The sequence below is a fragment of the Puma concolor genome, chromosome D3, assembly GCF_028749965.1.
Source record: "Puma concolor isolate L17-30 chromosome D3, mPumCon1.1.hap2, whole genome shotgun sequence".
Classification (NCBI taxonomy): domain Eukaryota; kingdom Metazoa; phylum Chordata; class Mammalia; order Carnivora; family Felidae; genus Puma; species Puma concolor.
In genome coordinates this window covers 80,595,400-80,611,726 of record NC_141678.1, presented here as the reverse complement: position 1 = coordinate 80,611,726, position 16,327 = coordinate 80,595,400, and the positions used below count along the sequence as shown (strand labels likewise).

The following is a 16,327-nucleotide window of genomic DNA, read 5'->3' as shown; positions in this document are numbered from 1 at the left end:
CGAAGGGGAGCGGAAGAAAGAGTTGTTAACTAAGAAGGAGGTTCAACTTTACCCTGGGGTCAAGATAACTGGGTAGTAATGAGGGAGAGGGAGGGAGGGAGAGAGAGAGAGAGAGAGAGACAGAGACAGAGACTGAGTGTCAGGCTCAGAAGAGCATGAGAAATCGGGGCAAAGAGGATCTTAGAGGGTCACAATCCACTTGTGTTCCTCTCCACTTGGAAATGTATTCTGTGCTCCCCTTGTTCAAACCTTACGGGACACTGGGTTGTTTCACCAAGGGAGGCGGTTCCTGAGTGGGGCTGCCGTGGAAATGCCCGTCCAGGATTCCCAGCGTCTGGGCCCCCCTTCACTGCTGGGCTCGGCTTCAGTGCTTGCACCGGACATTCTGTGCCTGCTGCTGGCCCCACCACTGCCCGATTTTAGGTCCCCACCTCTTTCTGGCAAGGCTACGGTTGCAGCAAGGCAGTCTGTTCACCAACCAGCACGGCCCTCCCTTGGCGGCCGGCAGGAATTCCACAGATAACCTCTTCCTAGAAGCTCCTCTGGTGAGCACAGCAATGTCTAAAGTCTTCGCTAACTCCCTAGGATGTCCCCAGATGCCTCAGGACTCTCCAGATGGCTTCAGCCCCTTTCTCAGGGGTGCTCAGGGCCCAGGCATAAAAAGCACACTAAATAAAAACGACAACTCATTTAGGCCTTTGAACGCTTACTCCCTCTCCTCAAAGGGGGTTATGCAACTGGTGCCCCACAGGACCCCACGGCTCTCCAAAGCAGATGGCCAAGGGGAGTCACGGCCCCTCAGACAACGGGCAGACGTTTCGAAATGACACCTCTTCCACCAGAGACAGAACCTTCGGTCAGGCTCATCTTTTGCCCAGTACCTAACTATAAAGAGCTGTTTGCTGACTCAGCATGAAGAGTGAACAGGACATCTCTTCTCTGTCAATATAACAGGCTCCTCTGCCCAGGTGTTTCACCAGTTTTCCCGACTTTCCAAACTGTGCCATTGCCATGATCTGTGCCAATGGAATGCAGTACAGTAGACCCAGCTCCCCAAGAAAGTGCACTTGGCTTTGGAAGGAACTTCACTACTGAACCGTGGATGTGGGTGTCTCTCCATGGGCATCCACAGTCCTCTCCACTGAAGGGATGTGAGGTAGATAGATGGGAAAAGGGACTCACTCTCCCCCTCCTTGCATCCCTCCCTCTGCAACTCTTTCCATTAAAGGCCGGGGGTCTGTTTTCCCCAACTCTTAAGTCTGGGCTGCCCATGTCTCGCTTTGGCCAAAAGACTGTGGCAGAAGTAACAGCATGCTAGTTTAAGTCTAGGCCTCAAAGAGCCTGGCACGCGTGTGCTTGCTCTCTCAGAACTCTGCCACCACCAGAGAAGGTCTGGCTGGCTTGCTGGAAGGATGAGGGGGCATGTGGGCAGGCTCAGTCTGGCCCCCAACCCCAGCCAGCCAGCCTGCAGACCACACGTGGGTAAGTCAGCCTACCCGGGCTCACCCAGGCCTGAAGACCCAACCAAGCTAAGCCAGCTCATGGATCTGGGACCCCAAAAGTTAGTGGTTTATTTCACCGCAGGGATGCATCCCCCTCCCCCACCAGAGGAAGGTTCCAGTACATCACATTCAAACTGTTCTTTGCACTTACAGGTAGAGAGAGAAATGAATTCTTCCTTCTTCTGGTAGCTGAGTTAAATGTGGGTAGGAGACCCTAGAATCCATTTCAACTCTTTCACTGCACAGCCAGCCTGTATTTTAAAGAATTTTCTTATTATGAGATCAAGAGCAGATATACCATCAAAGCGAAGCAATTTCTGTCCCAACTCTGTTGTTGAGGGTTCGACCAATAAGACACAATATAACCAACATCCGACACCACAGCACAACTTAGAGATCAGGAGTAAGTCACACCATTACCTTACAAAGAGCCCTGTTTAAACAAGCCATGAAAAAAAATTTTTTTATGGTCAAATATAAGTTTAATAATCTCTTTGTCACATTCCCCAATTTGTCATTATTGTCTTCATTATATTCCATTTACATTTGTCACAAACATCTCTGTAATACACAGATACGGACCTGTTTTGCGATACATTTCTACCATTTAATTGTGTTTGGATCAATATGGAATGTAGGGATCAGGGTAGGAAAGAATACTACCTTTTTCTGAAAGTAGATTCTTATGTATTTATTTAGCACCTTTTATTTAAGGAGCTCAAGATACTTTAACATTCACTGTAGCATCCTTTTGTTATCTCTGGGTGAGGAAAGTGTCAAAAACGATCACTAGTGCTTTTTACAGAAAGAAAAATGAAAGCGCAGAATGCTAAAAGTAGCATCAGTGAGATGATAACAGTCATAGCAGAAACTTGGGTCTTTAGCTCAGCATTCTACTCTGTGAACCATATTTTGTCTGTTTAATACATTCCATATCAAAAGGTATAATCGTTTCTTCCACTTTTATAATATCTTTTTTTAATTTTTAATATTGACTTTTGAGAGAGAGAGAGAGAGAGACAGAGCATGAGCAGGGGAGGGGCAGAGAGAGGAGGAGACACAGAATCCGAAGGAGGCTCCAGGTTCTGAGCTGTCAGCACAGAGCCAGACGTGGGGCTTGAACCCACAAACTATGAGATCATGACCTGAGCTGAAGTCAGATGCTTAGCCGACTGAGCCACCCAGGTGCCCCATAACATCTCTTTTTGGATGGATGTTAACAAAATGGGCAGAACAGATAGTAAATTCCCATAAACTAATCATCCTGGCAATGCAATTACTCCCTGCAGGGGTTTTTGTTTGTTTGTTTTTGTTTTTTGCCAGCAAAGGAGTCCCATAAATTATAGAGCCACCCTCTGCTTCTCCATTAAAATTCATAACTGGCTGATAGTTTTCCAGCATTTCCAAGAGATCTGCAACCAGTAGGGAGAAATCAATGATGGCCACTCCTTCAGCTGGGCACCTGTGGCCCCTGGCACCTGAGGAGATTAAATACTCGCCACAACGGATGGACCAACCCGGGTAATTCCTTTCAATCTGACTCATGCTGTGTGTTTCCTCACAAGAGGGCTGGTCTAAGAGAAAAGTGTCTCTGTGATAAGTTTTCTTAAATGCATAGTATGAGGATTCTGTTTAAAGAACACCAAGCTGCAGCAACTTGGATCTTTAGAGATTCAGCTAGGACCTGACGGCCTCTACGGGAATGAGTAAATACATTCACCTCAGGGGTGAACCATTTTGGGAGTGGGGGAAAGAAGGACACACTACCACTTAGTTCTGCCTGAGGATTGACAGAGTCTTAAAAACATTCAGGGGGAAGTAGGGTTTCCCTTTTTCCTTCCTCTAAAAAAACGAGAACACAGAAAAAATTTCAAAAACAAAAAGTCACTCCATTTGCTCCCTGAGCCTCCCTCCAAGCTTCACAGTCCTAGCCTTTTCCCAAAAGTGCTTAGTACAGACCTCCCTACCCCCCAAAAAAGCCGTCTCCAAAACACAGGGAGCCTACTTGCAAGAAGGGGTGCAAATATATGTAAAGAAGACCAGCACCCTAAGGATAATTTTCAAGAAAATCGTTACAGAGTAAAAACAAAAGGGGGGGGGGGTTGTATCAAGAAAAATGTTATGGAAGTGAAATACAAATATGGGGGGGAGACCCAAAAAGAACAGAACAATCACTAAAACAGATGCCATAAAGAGACAAACTACTGATGAAATGATAATGGGGAATGGGAGGGGATGGAGGAAAACCCTACAAGGAGGTAAAAAGTGGAGCGACGCCTACCCGTGTCATCAGTTGATACGTGACTGTGGGTAACAGTGAATGGTGACCACAAATGCAGGTTTTTAAAAAGTGCCCGATTCTATAAAGAGCAAGACAGGTGGAGAATGTCAGGTAATTTGACGATGTACCGAAGAGAGGGGCGTCTGGGCGCAGATCCGGGCTGCCGCCCTGACCCGCCCAGGAGCAGGTGCGCGCAGTCCCCAGGCCCCGCCCAGGAGCAGGTGCGCGCGGTTCCCCAGACCCCGCCCGGGAGCAGGTGCGCGCGGCCCCCAGGCCCCGCCCGGGAGCAGGTGCGCTCGGTCCCCAGGCCCCGCCCGGGCACAGGCGCGCGAGCCTCCTCCCGGCCCGCCCCTGGCCCCGGTCCCGCCCAGGCGCAGGTGCGTGCGGTTCCCCGCCTCCAAGTTGGAACGCGCGGCCCCTGTGGTGCCCGCCGAGCCCGGGCTGGATGGCCCCGAGGTCCGCCGCGAGTCACCCGCCGCTCAGCGCCGCGCCCTTGCCGCGCCCTTGTCGGCCTCCCCCTGCTCCTGCACCGGCCGCGAGGCCTTGTCGGGCCCGGGGGAGCCGCACTCCTGCAGCCCCCCGCCCGGGCGCGCCTCCAGGTCAGCGCATGGGTCGGGGAAGCGCGGCCCGAGGCCCGCGAACGAGTCGCAGCGCGGCGGGCTCTCCTCCTGCACCGGGCGGCCCACCGGCTCCCCCGCGCCGCCGCCGCCGCCGGGCCCCGCCGGGCCCTCCTGGGAGTTCTGGCTGACGTAGACCACGATGATGTCGCCCTTGAAGTTCATCACCTGCCCGCTGGAAATAAACGTGGAGTTACTGTTTCCAGTCACATTTCCTACAAGGGGAGAGGAAGAGAGAACACGCAGAGGATGAGTCATCGGCCCTTGGTGAGAACTTGGTCTTGTGATAGGGAAGTTTCCCAAGAAAGCAGGCTGTTCTAGCGGCGGCCTCTCCTCACCGACACCGTCTCTAAAGTGCATCTGACACTCCGAGGGGCTCCAACATTTTTCATCTCAGCAGGCCTGGCTGCGGCAGAAGAAGGAGGGGCAGAGAGGAGAGCAGCGAGACCACAGGCCACGCTCCAGTCGTCGTTTGCCACGTGGGACTCAGCTTGCTGAGAGCACACCTGGGAGGAAGACTCACAGGTGCAGCTGCTACCTAGGAATGCGTGTGCATGCGCAAGATCTACCTGCAGCAAACAGCCAGTGGCCTGGTCAGGTCCAGTGCATCAGGAGGGGAACGCAGGGCAGGCGGAAAGGTCATTGCCAGATAGGACCCCGGAGCCCACTTCAGCCCAGCCTCCCCTCTGACCAGTTGTCCTAGCTTTTTGTACCTTCCACGCAGGTCCCTGACAGTTCAGCCTTGGAGGGCCAGGGGGCCACCCAGGCTCAGTATTTGGCATGATTTAGTATTTAACTGATTTAGGTTAAATCAGTTTCCTTAACACTTCGTTTTTAACTCCTGGAACAAAAGAGATTCAGAAGACGAAAATGGAACAAAAACAAATCCTGTAAATCATTCTTTCCTCGGAAGCCTGAGGAGTGTTTTGTCCCTGGGGGGGGGGGGGGGGGTGCTCTATATCACTTCTTTGTGGGTGTCTGGATTTGGCCAGTCTTTAATTCATGGGCCTTTTGGAAAATAGAAAGTTCAACAAATGTTAGGAAACTTGCTACTCCTATTATTCTTCTATTTAAAGACTGATAGCTAGAAATGTCCCAGGTGAAAAGAAGTGCCATAAACCAAGTAGATGCAGAAATGTCCCAACACTCAGTATCAAAAACAAAATCTTTCATTCTGACAGAGAGGTGAACAGCAAAATAGCTCCTCACTGTTAACTTCCTCTTTTTTTTTTCTCCTCTACTGTGACACAGCTTTATAACAATTTATAAACATTAACCTTCTATCACCACTCCACAAGAAGAGATTTTCCTCAAATTTGGAAGGCTTGTTTTGGAGGGTCTAAAATACCAACAGCTTACAGGGAATCCCTTTGGGGAGCCTTCCCTCTACCCACAAGATACCTCCAGGGAAGCTGAAATGGAGGCCCAGTGACCCATGAAACTATAAGATTTAAAATGTGAGCAACTTAGGACGCCTGGGTGGCTCAGTCGGTTGAGTGACCAGCTCTTGATTTCTGTTTAGGTCATGATCTCACAGTGCTGGAGTTCAAGTCCTGCATTGGGCTCTATACTTGAAGCACAAGGCCTGCTTGGGATTCTCTCTCTCTCTCTCTCTCTCTCTCTGCCCCTCCCCCGCTTGCGTGCTCTCTCTCTCTCTCTCAAAAATAAGTAAAAACTTAAAAAAAAAATGTGAGCAACAAATCTGAAGATCTATGACTCATGCTATTTCTCCCACAGGCAGTTGTATGCAGTATATATTTCAAGATAGGTAGTGGTGGGGATTTATTTGCCTAATAACCCCCCAAGCAACACGGGGGCAGCCAGCTAGTATTCCCGTTCACCAGCTAGCTGGATGGCTCCACGTTCTCCATTTCCTCTGAAATATCCCAACAGGTGCTCAGAACATACATTGTACTCTAAACTAGCAGTCTACTTTCTAGTACGTCTATGCCTTTCTGCTCCCACCAGCTACCAAGGTGGTTCTCAGTTCTGTTTTTACCAGCTGAACTCATTAGTAAATGTTATTAACTATTTTGTGAAGTGGTAAAATCTAAGTGTGATAAAAAGGGGAAAGTTTGGGGCGCCTGGATGACTCAGCTGGTGAAGCGTCCGACTTCGGCTCAGGTCATGATCTTGTGGTTCACAGGTTCGAGCCCCACGTCAGGCGCTGTGCTGACAGCTCAGAGCCTGGAGCCTGCTTTGGATTCTGTGTCTCTCCCTCCCTCTGGCCCTCCCCTACTCGCACTCTGTCTCTCTTTCAAAAATAAACATTAAAAATTTTTAATAAAAAAAAGGGGGGGAAATGTTTCTGTAAAAACCCAAGTTGACTGCTTTGCAAGGACCCAAATAAGAGCACTCGAGACAAGAGACAGCTTCAACAAACTGCTGAATTGGTGCGGTGGTGTGGGAAAGAGAACTGTGGAGAAAAGAAACAAAATGAAACACACGAAACGTGCAAAAGGATCTCGCACTCACATTTGCTTTGCAAATGGCTGTAATTTCTCATTCCACACTAAAGACATAGAGAGTAGAAATTAAGATTGTGAGGTTCATGTAAAAAAAGTCTCAGGAAACTATCAACACCCAATACATATGGCCTTTACTAAAAATAGCGTGAACGTTAAGTTCTATGTTTTAAATTTAAAAAGATATTCAAGAGGGGCGCCCGGGATGGCTCAGTCAGTTGGGTGTTTGACTCTGGATTTCGGCTCATGTCAAGATCCCAGGGTCATGGGATCGAGCGTCGCATCAGGCTCTCTGCTGAGTGTGGAGCCTGCTTGAGATTCTCTCTCCCTCTGTCCCTCTCCTCAGTTTGTGCTCTCCTTCAAAAAAAAATTAAGTTTTTAAAAAGTATGATTTTCTCAGTACAGCTCCTCTAGTCTGTTGTGACAATGTCAGTGACTTGGTGATGCTCTTGTTCGTCCTTATAACGTAAAACTACACAGAGGGCATCGCTAACCACTGTGTGATTGATTTATGGTTTTGAATTTAATCTCCCATCTTCTTTGCCGTCTTCATACTGAGATTTATCTACTTAGGTCAGGGTATATACAATTTCTCCCTCATTTTAAATTTTATTTTCCAACAAATCATCATCATGAATCCACTGTTGTTTACCTTCTTCCTTGTCAGAATCTTCATCTTGTCGGAGCTCTAGTAAAAGCCCATGTTTTATCGTCTTGTACATCAAGATCCTGTTTAATTATTCACACTAAGAATTTTATCCCATGCCAACTGCCTCATGGCAAACAATATCTCTGATATAGAAGCTGTATTCTTTTTTCTTTCCCTTCCTCCTTCCCTTCCCCTCTCTTTTTCCAAAATGGAACTCAAATCCTTTTGCCCAAGATACATTTACACATTTCAGAATTCTTTGATTCATAGGCCGGATCAAGAATATTATTCTTTGAGGGGAGGTAGGGACAGAGTGGGGGAGGTGGACAAGACCTGTAAATTCCTAACAATTAGGATGTAAAGAAAAGTTATCTAGAATGAGTATGAGATTCTTAAACAATTTTATTCTTCACATGTGTGTTTTTTTTTTTCTCCTTTACCCAAGGTATAATTAATGACAAAAAACTACCTTCGGTTAAGTCCAAGCCCGTTTCATCCACGCTGACTTTTGAGAGTAGTAAACTGGTACAGACTCAACTTCCTTAAAAAGCTTTACTGATTTCTCAATGACAGTAAGTGGCATCACAGCCGTCTTCACGGGCATGTGACCTGTGCAGCTACGTGGGGCCCCGCACTCAGAAGGCCGCGCCGGGTTTACTGCTCTACGGTCATCATCTTGAATTTCTTGTTAATTTCTGCACATGGACACCTCGTGTTTTCATTGTCCAGTGGGTTCTGGAAATTATGGAGTGGGTCCTGGCCTGGCAGGCAGCCCTTGAAAGTATCGCTCTGGGGGGTGGTGGTGAGCACCTGTGTGGCTCAGTCGGTTAAGCATCTGACTCTTGATTTCGGCTCAGGTAACGATCTCATGGTTCATGAGTTTGAGCCCCACATCGGGCTCTGCGCTGACGGTGCTGAACCTGCTTGGGGTTCTCTCCCTCCCTCTCTCTCTGCCCCTCCCCCATGCGTGTGCGTGTGCTCTCTCTCTCTCTCTCAACAAATAAATACACTTAAAAAAAGTATTACCCTGGGTTTTTCCCCTACACAGATGCTTTCGTTTAGCTTCACTCTTTTTGGAGGTGACATCCCGTAGGTTGGCCATCTTTCAATATTGCTGAAGTGTTCGTGAATCTAATTTTCTGTACCGATAAAGAACTAAATGTTTAGTAAGACACTAAGCTGCAGAGGCTATCTTCTGGTGCCACTAAAATATGGATCCCATGATATGTTTCCATGGTAACCACAGTGATGGGAACAACACCCCAAATCCAGAATTTTTGAGTGCTCCCTCCGTGCCGGGCGGGCTGCTCTGTGCCCACCAGCCCGCAGCTGCCCTGTGTGTGAGCATTCCAGGTTTGCTTTCCCCCTCTGCTAACACTGCCTCCAGGATGGCAACTGCCAAACGGCCTTCTTTCCTCATGGCTCCTCCTGATACAGACTCACCTGCCTGGCATCTAATTATGTCAGTGTCATCCCGGTGCCGTGGTCCCTGAAGAGCAGAAGGGGCCAACTGGTGACTAAAGTGATGAGGTGTCAGTGGCTGCCTGAGTACAAGAGAGTGAGCAGTGGGGAGGGACAGAGGAGAGAGCAGGGGTCTGGAAGCTTCCGGTCTTGTTCCGCTCAGCCCTCCCTACCTGTGGGATTCGGGACAAGCCACCTAACACCTCTCCAGATTTCGGCCTGCTCAGTTTGTGAAATGAGAATCAAGTTTCAAGCCCCGCCAGCCTGGCAGGGTGCGGCCGCACGGAGCAGCACACAATACCTGTTAAACGAAAGAATGAACGCATGAATACCCGCAGGACGGCACAAGGGTCCAATGAGATGATGGGTCTGAAAATCCCTGGGAAAGAGAGAACCAGGCTCAGGTGCGCAGATGGCATCACTACCCCTGGAACGTAGTGTCTGTGCGTGTGCAACTCGCAGGGAAACGGATTGGTGCAATGTGCCAGGCGGTAATGTTATTTTCCATCCCTGTCTTGTTGGAGGATCTCAACATGTCCTGAAGACGGAGAGGGAACTTCCCTCTAGAAATCTAACCAACTTCTGTTTTCTTCGCTGAAATAATTCATCATGACGGCTGTCACTGGTTTGAACACTCATCTGTATAGTTCTACACTAAACCCCCATGGTCTCGTTTCTCCTCACCCAAGTCCGTTATGACCTGCCTGCAGCACGAGAGTCGATCAAGGTCAATTTAGAAGGAGCTGGTAATATCCTTATCATGTAATACACCTCAGTCCTGAACTGTTCTTCTTAATAGCAATCATTCCTTAAAATGCGTTTTCTTCCTTTCAGGTCCCAAAGGTTGTATAGGGTTATGCAAGCTGACCAGAGAGGGCAAGGCCCTGGGACGGCGAGTTAGCAGGTCGCCATGGCAGCAAGCTGCCTGATCACGTGGGTGCCGAGGGGCCTCCTTTTCAGCATGGTTGCCGTGGCTTCTGCAGTTGATAGCGGCCCCTGAAGGGGTAGCTCTTTCCAGTGAGTGGCAAGGAAAGCCCCAGATTGTTCTGCTCTTAGAGGGGGACGCAGCTACCTTGTTGGTAGCTAAGGGAAATATGAAAAGGGAGAGCACCTGTGTGGCTCAGAGTCTGACTCTTGATTTCAGTTCAGGTCAGGATCTCACAGTTCACAGGATGGACCCCGCGACAGGCTCTGTGCTGACGGCACAGTGTGCAGTTAGCGGGAGTCTGCTTAGGATTCTCTCTCCCTCTCTCTCTCTCTCTCTCTCCTCTCTCTCTGCCCCTTCCCCACTTGTACTCTCGCACTCTCTCTCTCTCCCCCTCAAAATAAATAAACATTAAAAAAAAGAAAATGTAACAAGGGAAGCATGGCGTAGATGAGGCTTATCCAAGATGCCTCACAAAGGCCTGAGGCTTTTCGTCTCTACTGAGCCTCCAGGAAAACAAGCAAAGCAAAGGTCCCTCCCCACCTTCCTTAACTTTCCTCAGCTGCCTTTCCGACAGCTTTCCCCTGCTAGGCTGCCCCCGGCAGTGACTGTAACTTCATGTCACTTGAGGACAAAGATGGGGTTGGAGGCATGGGAAAGAAAGAGCTTCCCTCACAAAAGAACCGACGATTGTGAAAACAGCAGCTCCTGAGACAACTGGCAGAAGGGAGAGGACTCCTAGGCCGTGATAGGCATCACTTGCTGCGCAGACCCCACGTAAAGCAGCAGTGCAGCGGTTTAAGGTCTAGGCTTCATAACAGATAATCAGGATGTCACAATAGTCTATTCACTGCACCTGGCTGGCTCAGTCGGCTAAGTGTCCTACTTTGGCTCGGGTCATGATCTCGTGGGTCATGAGTTCCAGCCCCACGTTGGGTTCTGTGCTGACAGCTCAGAGCCTGGAGCCTGCTTCGGATTCTGTGTCTCCCTCTCTCTCTGACCCTCCCTCACATATGCTCTCTCTCTCAAAAATAAATAAACATTAAAAAAAAAATTTTTTTTAATAGTCTACTCGTCTCTCAACACAGGGAGACTGGGAATTGTATTTCAAGCTACCTAAAAGTGGGATTTGGGAGCCAGAATGACATGATGACTTTTATTAAATTAGAAATTTCAAAGAATTTCTAACATTAAACATGGATTGGTTCAGTTAAGATTAATATTTCATGTGACTTAACTAGCAGATTTTCCAGGTAACCTGAGAGCTAAAAATAGCACTGAAGTCAACAGAAACAATGGCCAAATGAAGTGTCCCACCATGATCAGAAAGATGTCTACACTTTAATAAGTCCATGCATCACAATGGCCAACTCCATGGAATTTCTATTTCTTGGGCAGAGAAAACAAGCTTCATTTTAAGAACTCAATTTCTGGCAGAATTCACATTTTTAAGCAAGGTAATACATACTCTTCTCAAAAGCTTATTATGTTGTTTAAAATGCATAACGTATGAATACTGAATCAGAAGAACTATAGCAAATAATACCACCCAATTGTCATGTAGATTTTCTTCCAAGGAACAGAACTAAAAATATACACAAATACACTCAAACTACCCAGGCTACACGGAGTTCTTTTGGAATTTTTTAAAATCTTATTTTATACTTAACCCATATGCTTCTCATGTGATTTTCCTTTTTATGGAAATGTAAGCTCTGTTTTAGGCATTTGGAAGGAATGGAGTATATGATGATAAGGGCAGGGAACCAGTATTTAATAGTTCCATTCTGAATCATGCTCGAAAGTTAGTTAGAATGGCTTACGAATGAAACTCTTCCAGAGCGAGCCCCATCAGAACAGAGAGACAGCAAGCAGGAGTGAATTAAAGTATACAGGGAACAAATTTTTCATATATTTTGAAATAACGCATTGACTTCTAGTACCAATGAATATTGCCCAATAACCAAATCATAAAATGTCATTTTTAACTTATAGACTCACTGACCTAATACTTGCCCTTATAGTACTTAGCTAAAAGTGAAACCCAAGCTAGTGGATGGCATTCTAACAGGAGAGAAAAGAAAGTTAGAAACAGAGCATTGTCCACTGGGGGCCCCTGGGTGGCTCAGTCAGTTAAGCGTCCAACTCTGGCTCAGGTCATGATCTTGCAGTTCTTGGGTTTGAGCCCAGTGCCTGGCTCTGTGCTGACCACTCAGAGCCTGGAGCCTGCTTCAGATTCTGTGTCTCCCTCTCTCTCTGCCCCTTCCTCACTTATTCTCTCTCTCTCCCAAATAAATAAATAAATAAAAGAGATAGAGCATTGTCCATTGCCTGGGGGGAGTGGAGGGAAAGGGAAGAAAATTGAAGTAGGAAAGCCTTTATTTGTCCTTTCCGGGTGGAAATGGATGGTCAAGAATAGTCATGTCAAGAGAGGGGGACCCAGGGATGGGAGAAACGGGCAAGTGCCCTTCATCTTCTAGTGCCCTTGGCTCCCAGGAATTGGCTTTGGTGTGTCTGTGCCATTTGCATGAGCCAGCTCACCTTTGCCTCCTCTACCCAGGACACTGAGGTCTGTCCAGGATAGTTAATGTCAGCCCTTCAGTCCCCTGCCTGGCCTCCCGCTCCCCAGAACAGACTGAAGAAGTAGGAGGTGGAGAGTGAGTTTAGGGAACAAACAAACATGGTCTCTTGTTCTCTAGTTACTCATGACTGGCTGAATGAATGAATGAGACGGACACGCCGTGACTAAGTCACCTTGGGAGAGACTGGAAAGATCAGGTGTGGCAAAGCTCATGGAAATTCCCACTGAATGGCGCGGCTGTCTAGAGACGGCTCGTTGATAAAGGTGTGGGGGTGCCGGGCTCAGTGAGAAGGACAGAAAGCGCACAGAAGGCGCCGTGCAGGCAGCACGCCTGCCCTCTCTGTCCAGAAGTGGCATCTGAGCTGGGACCTGGAAGGACAGGAGGAGTGGGCGGTCTGGAAAAAGGGCCAGTGCACGGGCGGGGTGGCTGGCACTAACAGAAGCACAGAAGAGGAGAGTGAGGGGTGTTCGTACTAAAAGGGGCTGGCTTTGGCCAGAACCGAGGTGGGTGAGCGGGGGAAGGAGAGAGCAGGCTGTGATCTCAAGTTACTGATTTCTTCAGTTGTCCACTCCTTCACCTCAATCCCTACTTGCTTGGCAAGCTTTCCCAAGTCTCCGTGGCTCAGTAGACTGTCAATAAAGATATGGCAGAAAAATCAGTATGTAGCTGGTGTTCGTTAATAATCACTGTGGGCCCTGTAAATAAACAACGGTTTTCAGCTCAAAAGTGGCTGAACCAAGTAAGTGATTTCAGGGGCCAAAAACAAGTCACCAGTCACTACAGACCCATTATTCTTTCTTCCACAGGAAATAATTTTCTAGACACAGTGAGAATTCTCCAAACTCCAGGTGAAAGGATTTGTAACCAAGGTAACCACCATTACGTCATCAGGATAGTAATTTAAGATGTAAATTAAGAAGTGGTTATAGAAGACATAACCAAATGGATGCGTTCCCCTTATGGGTCTTTGCTAACAATTCTCACCGTTCTTTAAGAGTTACAACACTGAGGGGCGCCTGGGTGGCTCAGTCGGTTGAGCGTCCGACTTCGGCTCAGGTCATGACCTCATGGTTTGTGGGTTCGAGCCCCACGTCGGGCTCTGTGCTGCCGGCTCGGAGCCTGGAGCCTGCTTTGGGTTCTGTGTCTCCCTCTCTCTCTGCCCCTCCCCCATCGTGCTGTGTCTCTGCCTCTCAAAATAATAAACATTAAAAAGAAAGAATTATAACATTGAGAAAATAGCCTTAACGTTGGATATTATTTTTAAAAGTTATGCTTGTAGAACTGTTTGGAGAACCATCATTCGCTTCCAAGGGATGCTGGGTGTGAAGGAGATACTCCCCCCACCCCTACTGAGGAAGTACCCAATCATGTCATTGTTTCCAGAAACCACTTGATTTGGTTGCAAGTTTTTTTACATTATTATTTTTGAGAGAGAGCGAGAAAGAGACAGCGTGCAAATGGGGAAAGGGGCAGAGGAAGAGAGAGAATCTGAAGCAGGCTCCATGCTCGGCACAGAGCCCCATGCAGGTCTCAACCTCATGACCGTGAGATCGTGACCTGAGCCAAAACCAACAGTCGGATGCTCAACCAACTGACCCACCCAGGCGCCTCCGGAAGTTTAAAACATAAAAAACCACACCTAAAAATCTAAAACCCAATTAAAAAAAGCCACCTCCTTCAAGTCCTCGAGAGCACAGTGGCTTTCAGGAGATCAAATACGAATAGACCTCCCTCTGATTTTTCACTCAAGCTCCATTCTTTCACACATTATATAGAACGTACATTATGACAATCTTAAAAAAAAAAAAAAAAAAGCAATAATGAGGAAGTGCTATTTTGACCAGAAACCAGAAGGCTTGTTCATGCAGAAGCAATTATGGAGAGAACAGCCCAGCCTCAAAAATCAGTCTGGCTGCTGCTTCTCCTCGGGCTAGAATGAACTTGGCCCTCTTGCTGGCATCCACACGCGGGCTCTCACGGATGTTTTGCATGGCTAAGCACCAGATGAACAGAGAGAAAGCAGTGTAAACTTTCTGCAAATTAACACCACTTAGTTGATGACACACTTTTTTTTTTTTCTTTCCTCTATGCCTAGCTGTTTAGTGCTGGAGAAAAGAAATGATAATAAAAAACAGACTAGGGCATTGTTTTAACTCTTTACAGGAGACCACAGATCTAGCTTTTGGCTTTGTGACACTAAGAAAAAAAATCTCTCTTTAAGTTTGGCCAACATGGGGCACCTGGGTGGCTCAGTCAGTTAAACATCCGACTTTGGCTCAGGTCACGATCTCACGGTTCGGGAGTTCAAGCCCCGCGTCAGGCTCTGCACTGACAGAGCCTGGGAAGGCTTGGGATTCTCTCTCTCTCCCCTTTGCCCCTCCTCCACTTGCACCCCCCCCCCCCCAATAAATAAACTTTAAAAAAAAATAAACAAATTCGGCCAACTCTTCTTCCAACAGTTGCTGAAGTTGTTCACACAGTGGCAGTCTTACTAAGACATGGCCACGGCCACACTCAGCTTTGGTTTCCCAGCTCCCCACAGTCCAAAACGCTAGTGTTTCGTATGTCTCTATGACCGATAGGAAGAAAATTAACCACTAAAAAAAGAAGTAGAATCATAGAAACGAAGAGTAGAGCCCAACTTTCAGTTATGGAAATTCCTGAAAATCTTAACGCTGAGGTCTTCTGAAGGAAGAACACATCGGTTCTTTGAAAATATCCCCAAACGCATCTCCTCCTTTCAGTCTGAGAATTGATACAATAGAATTTACACGTCAGGAAATTTGTGTAGTTACAGCAAAACCGCAAAGCTTAGAAGACAGATTAAAGTACACTCTTCTATCAAATAAGCCAGGGGCCATCGCCAGCATGAGGCAGAAGAGACCCTGTGTTTCGGGTAGGACCTAGCTACCTCAGGGTCATAAAATCATTCAAAGACCAGCCGCTGGTACTACTTGTGGTCTAAATAAAGAGGCAGGAAAGAAAAAGAAAAAGGCATCCTAGGATACAGGTGGTCCACAAATGGGCTTTTTTCCTTTTCCTTTTTGAGGGTGGGAGGAGTCTGTGAAGCCCTTTATAGTTTTTTTTTTTAAGTCTGTTTGTTTGTTTATTTAGAGAACCAGCGGGGGAGGGGCAGAGAGAGAAGGGGACCGAGGATCCCAAGCAGGCTCCGTGCTGACAGCAGAGAGCCCAACTCGGGGCTCGAACACACGCACCGCGAGACCGTGACCTGAGCCAAAGTCGGATGCTCAACTGAACAAGCCATCCAGGCACCCCCTGTGAAGCCCTTTAAATGGTATAGGTGCACTTATTCATTTTTCTGGAGAGAGTGTCTATAGCTGTCGGAAGACTCTCAGAGAGATCCCTGACCCCCCACGTGGTAGATAAAACCCAGAGCTCACACTACCAGCGGCAAAGTTCCTTATAACTATGATAAAACAGACGGCGTCTTAGCCTTGGGGAAAAAGTTATTATAATTGGTGGGCCATTCGTGCTCAAACAGTGATGCAACGATAAGTCTCTATCATGATTTTAAACTGTAAAATTATCCTCCTGGTTCCATAAATACATTATATGCAGTGGCTGTAAAAGGGGCTTCTCATATAAAGCATCAAAGGACATTTATACTGCATCATGAATTTGGTATCGAACCGAGATACTCTCCATAAATATTAATTGATTAAGAATTAACTAAACGATGTTTGTCCCCTGAAAATTATAAAAGCTTTCTCGGGAGCTTTGAGGAGTAGGTTGCTTTAAAAACACAAACAGAACCCAGAAATCTGAGGGAACGCCTTGACTTCAGCCAGTCCCGAGGTCAATGCTGCCATTGCCTTGGGAGGCTC

At 47.5% G+C, this 16,327-nt stretch overlaps 1 protein-coding gene across 4 annotated transcripts in view; it reads right to left on the bottom strand.

Moving 5' to 3' along the window:
- Window positions 1-2,793: 2,793 nt before the first annotated feature.
- The window catches only part of TNFRSF11A (TNF receptor superfamily member 11a), a 57,245-nt gene continuing 43,711 nt past the window's right edge, over window positions 2,794-16,327 (bottom strand). For all 4 annotated transcript variants that reach the window (XM_086683159.1, XM_086683162.1, XM_086683161.1 and 1 more), the window contains one exon: window positions 2,794-4,615. In XM_086683159.1, coding sequence (XP_086539285.1) covers window positions 4,263-4,615 — 353 coding nt within the window. In that variant the 3' untranslated portion in view covers window positions 2,794-4,262. The remainder of the gene's footprint in view (window positions 4,616-16,327) is intronic.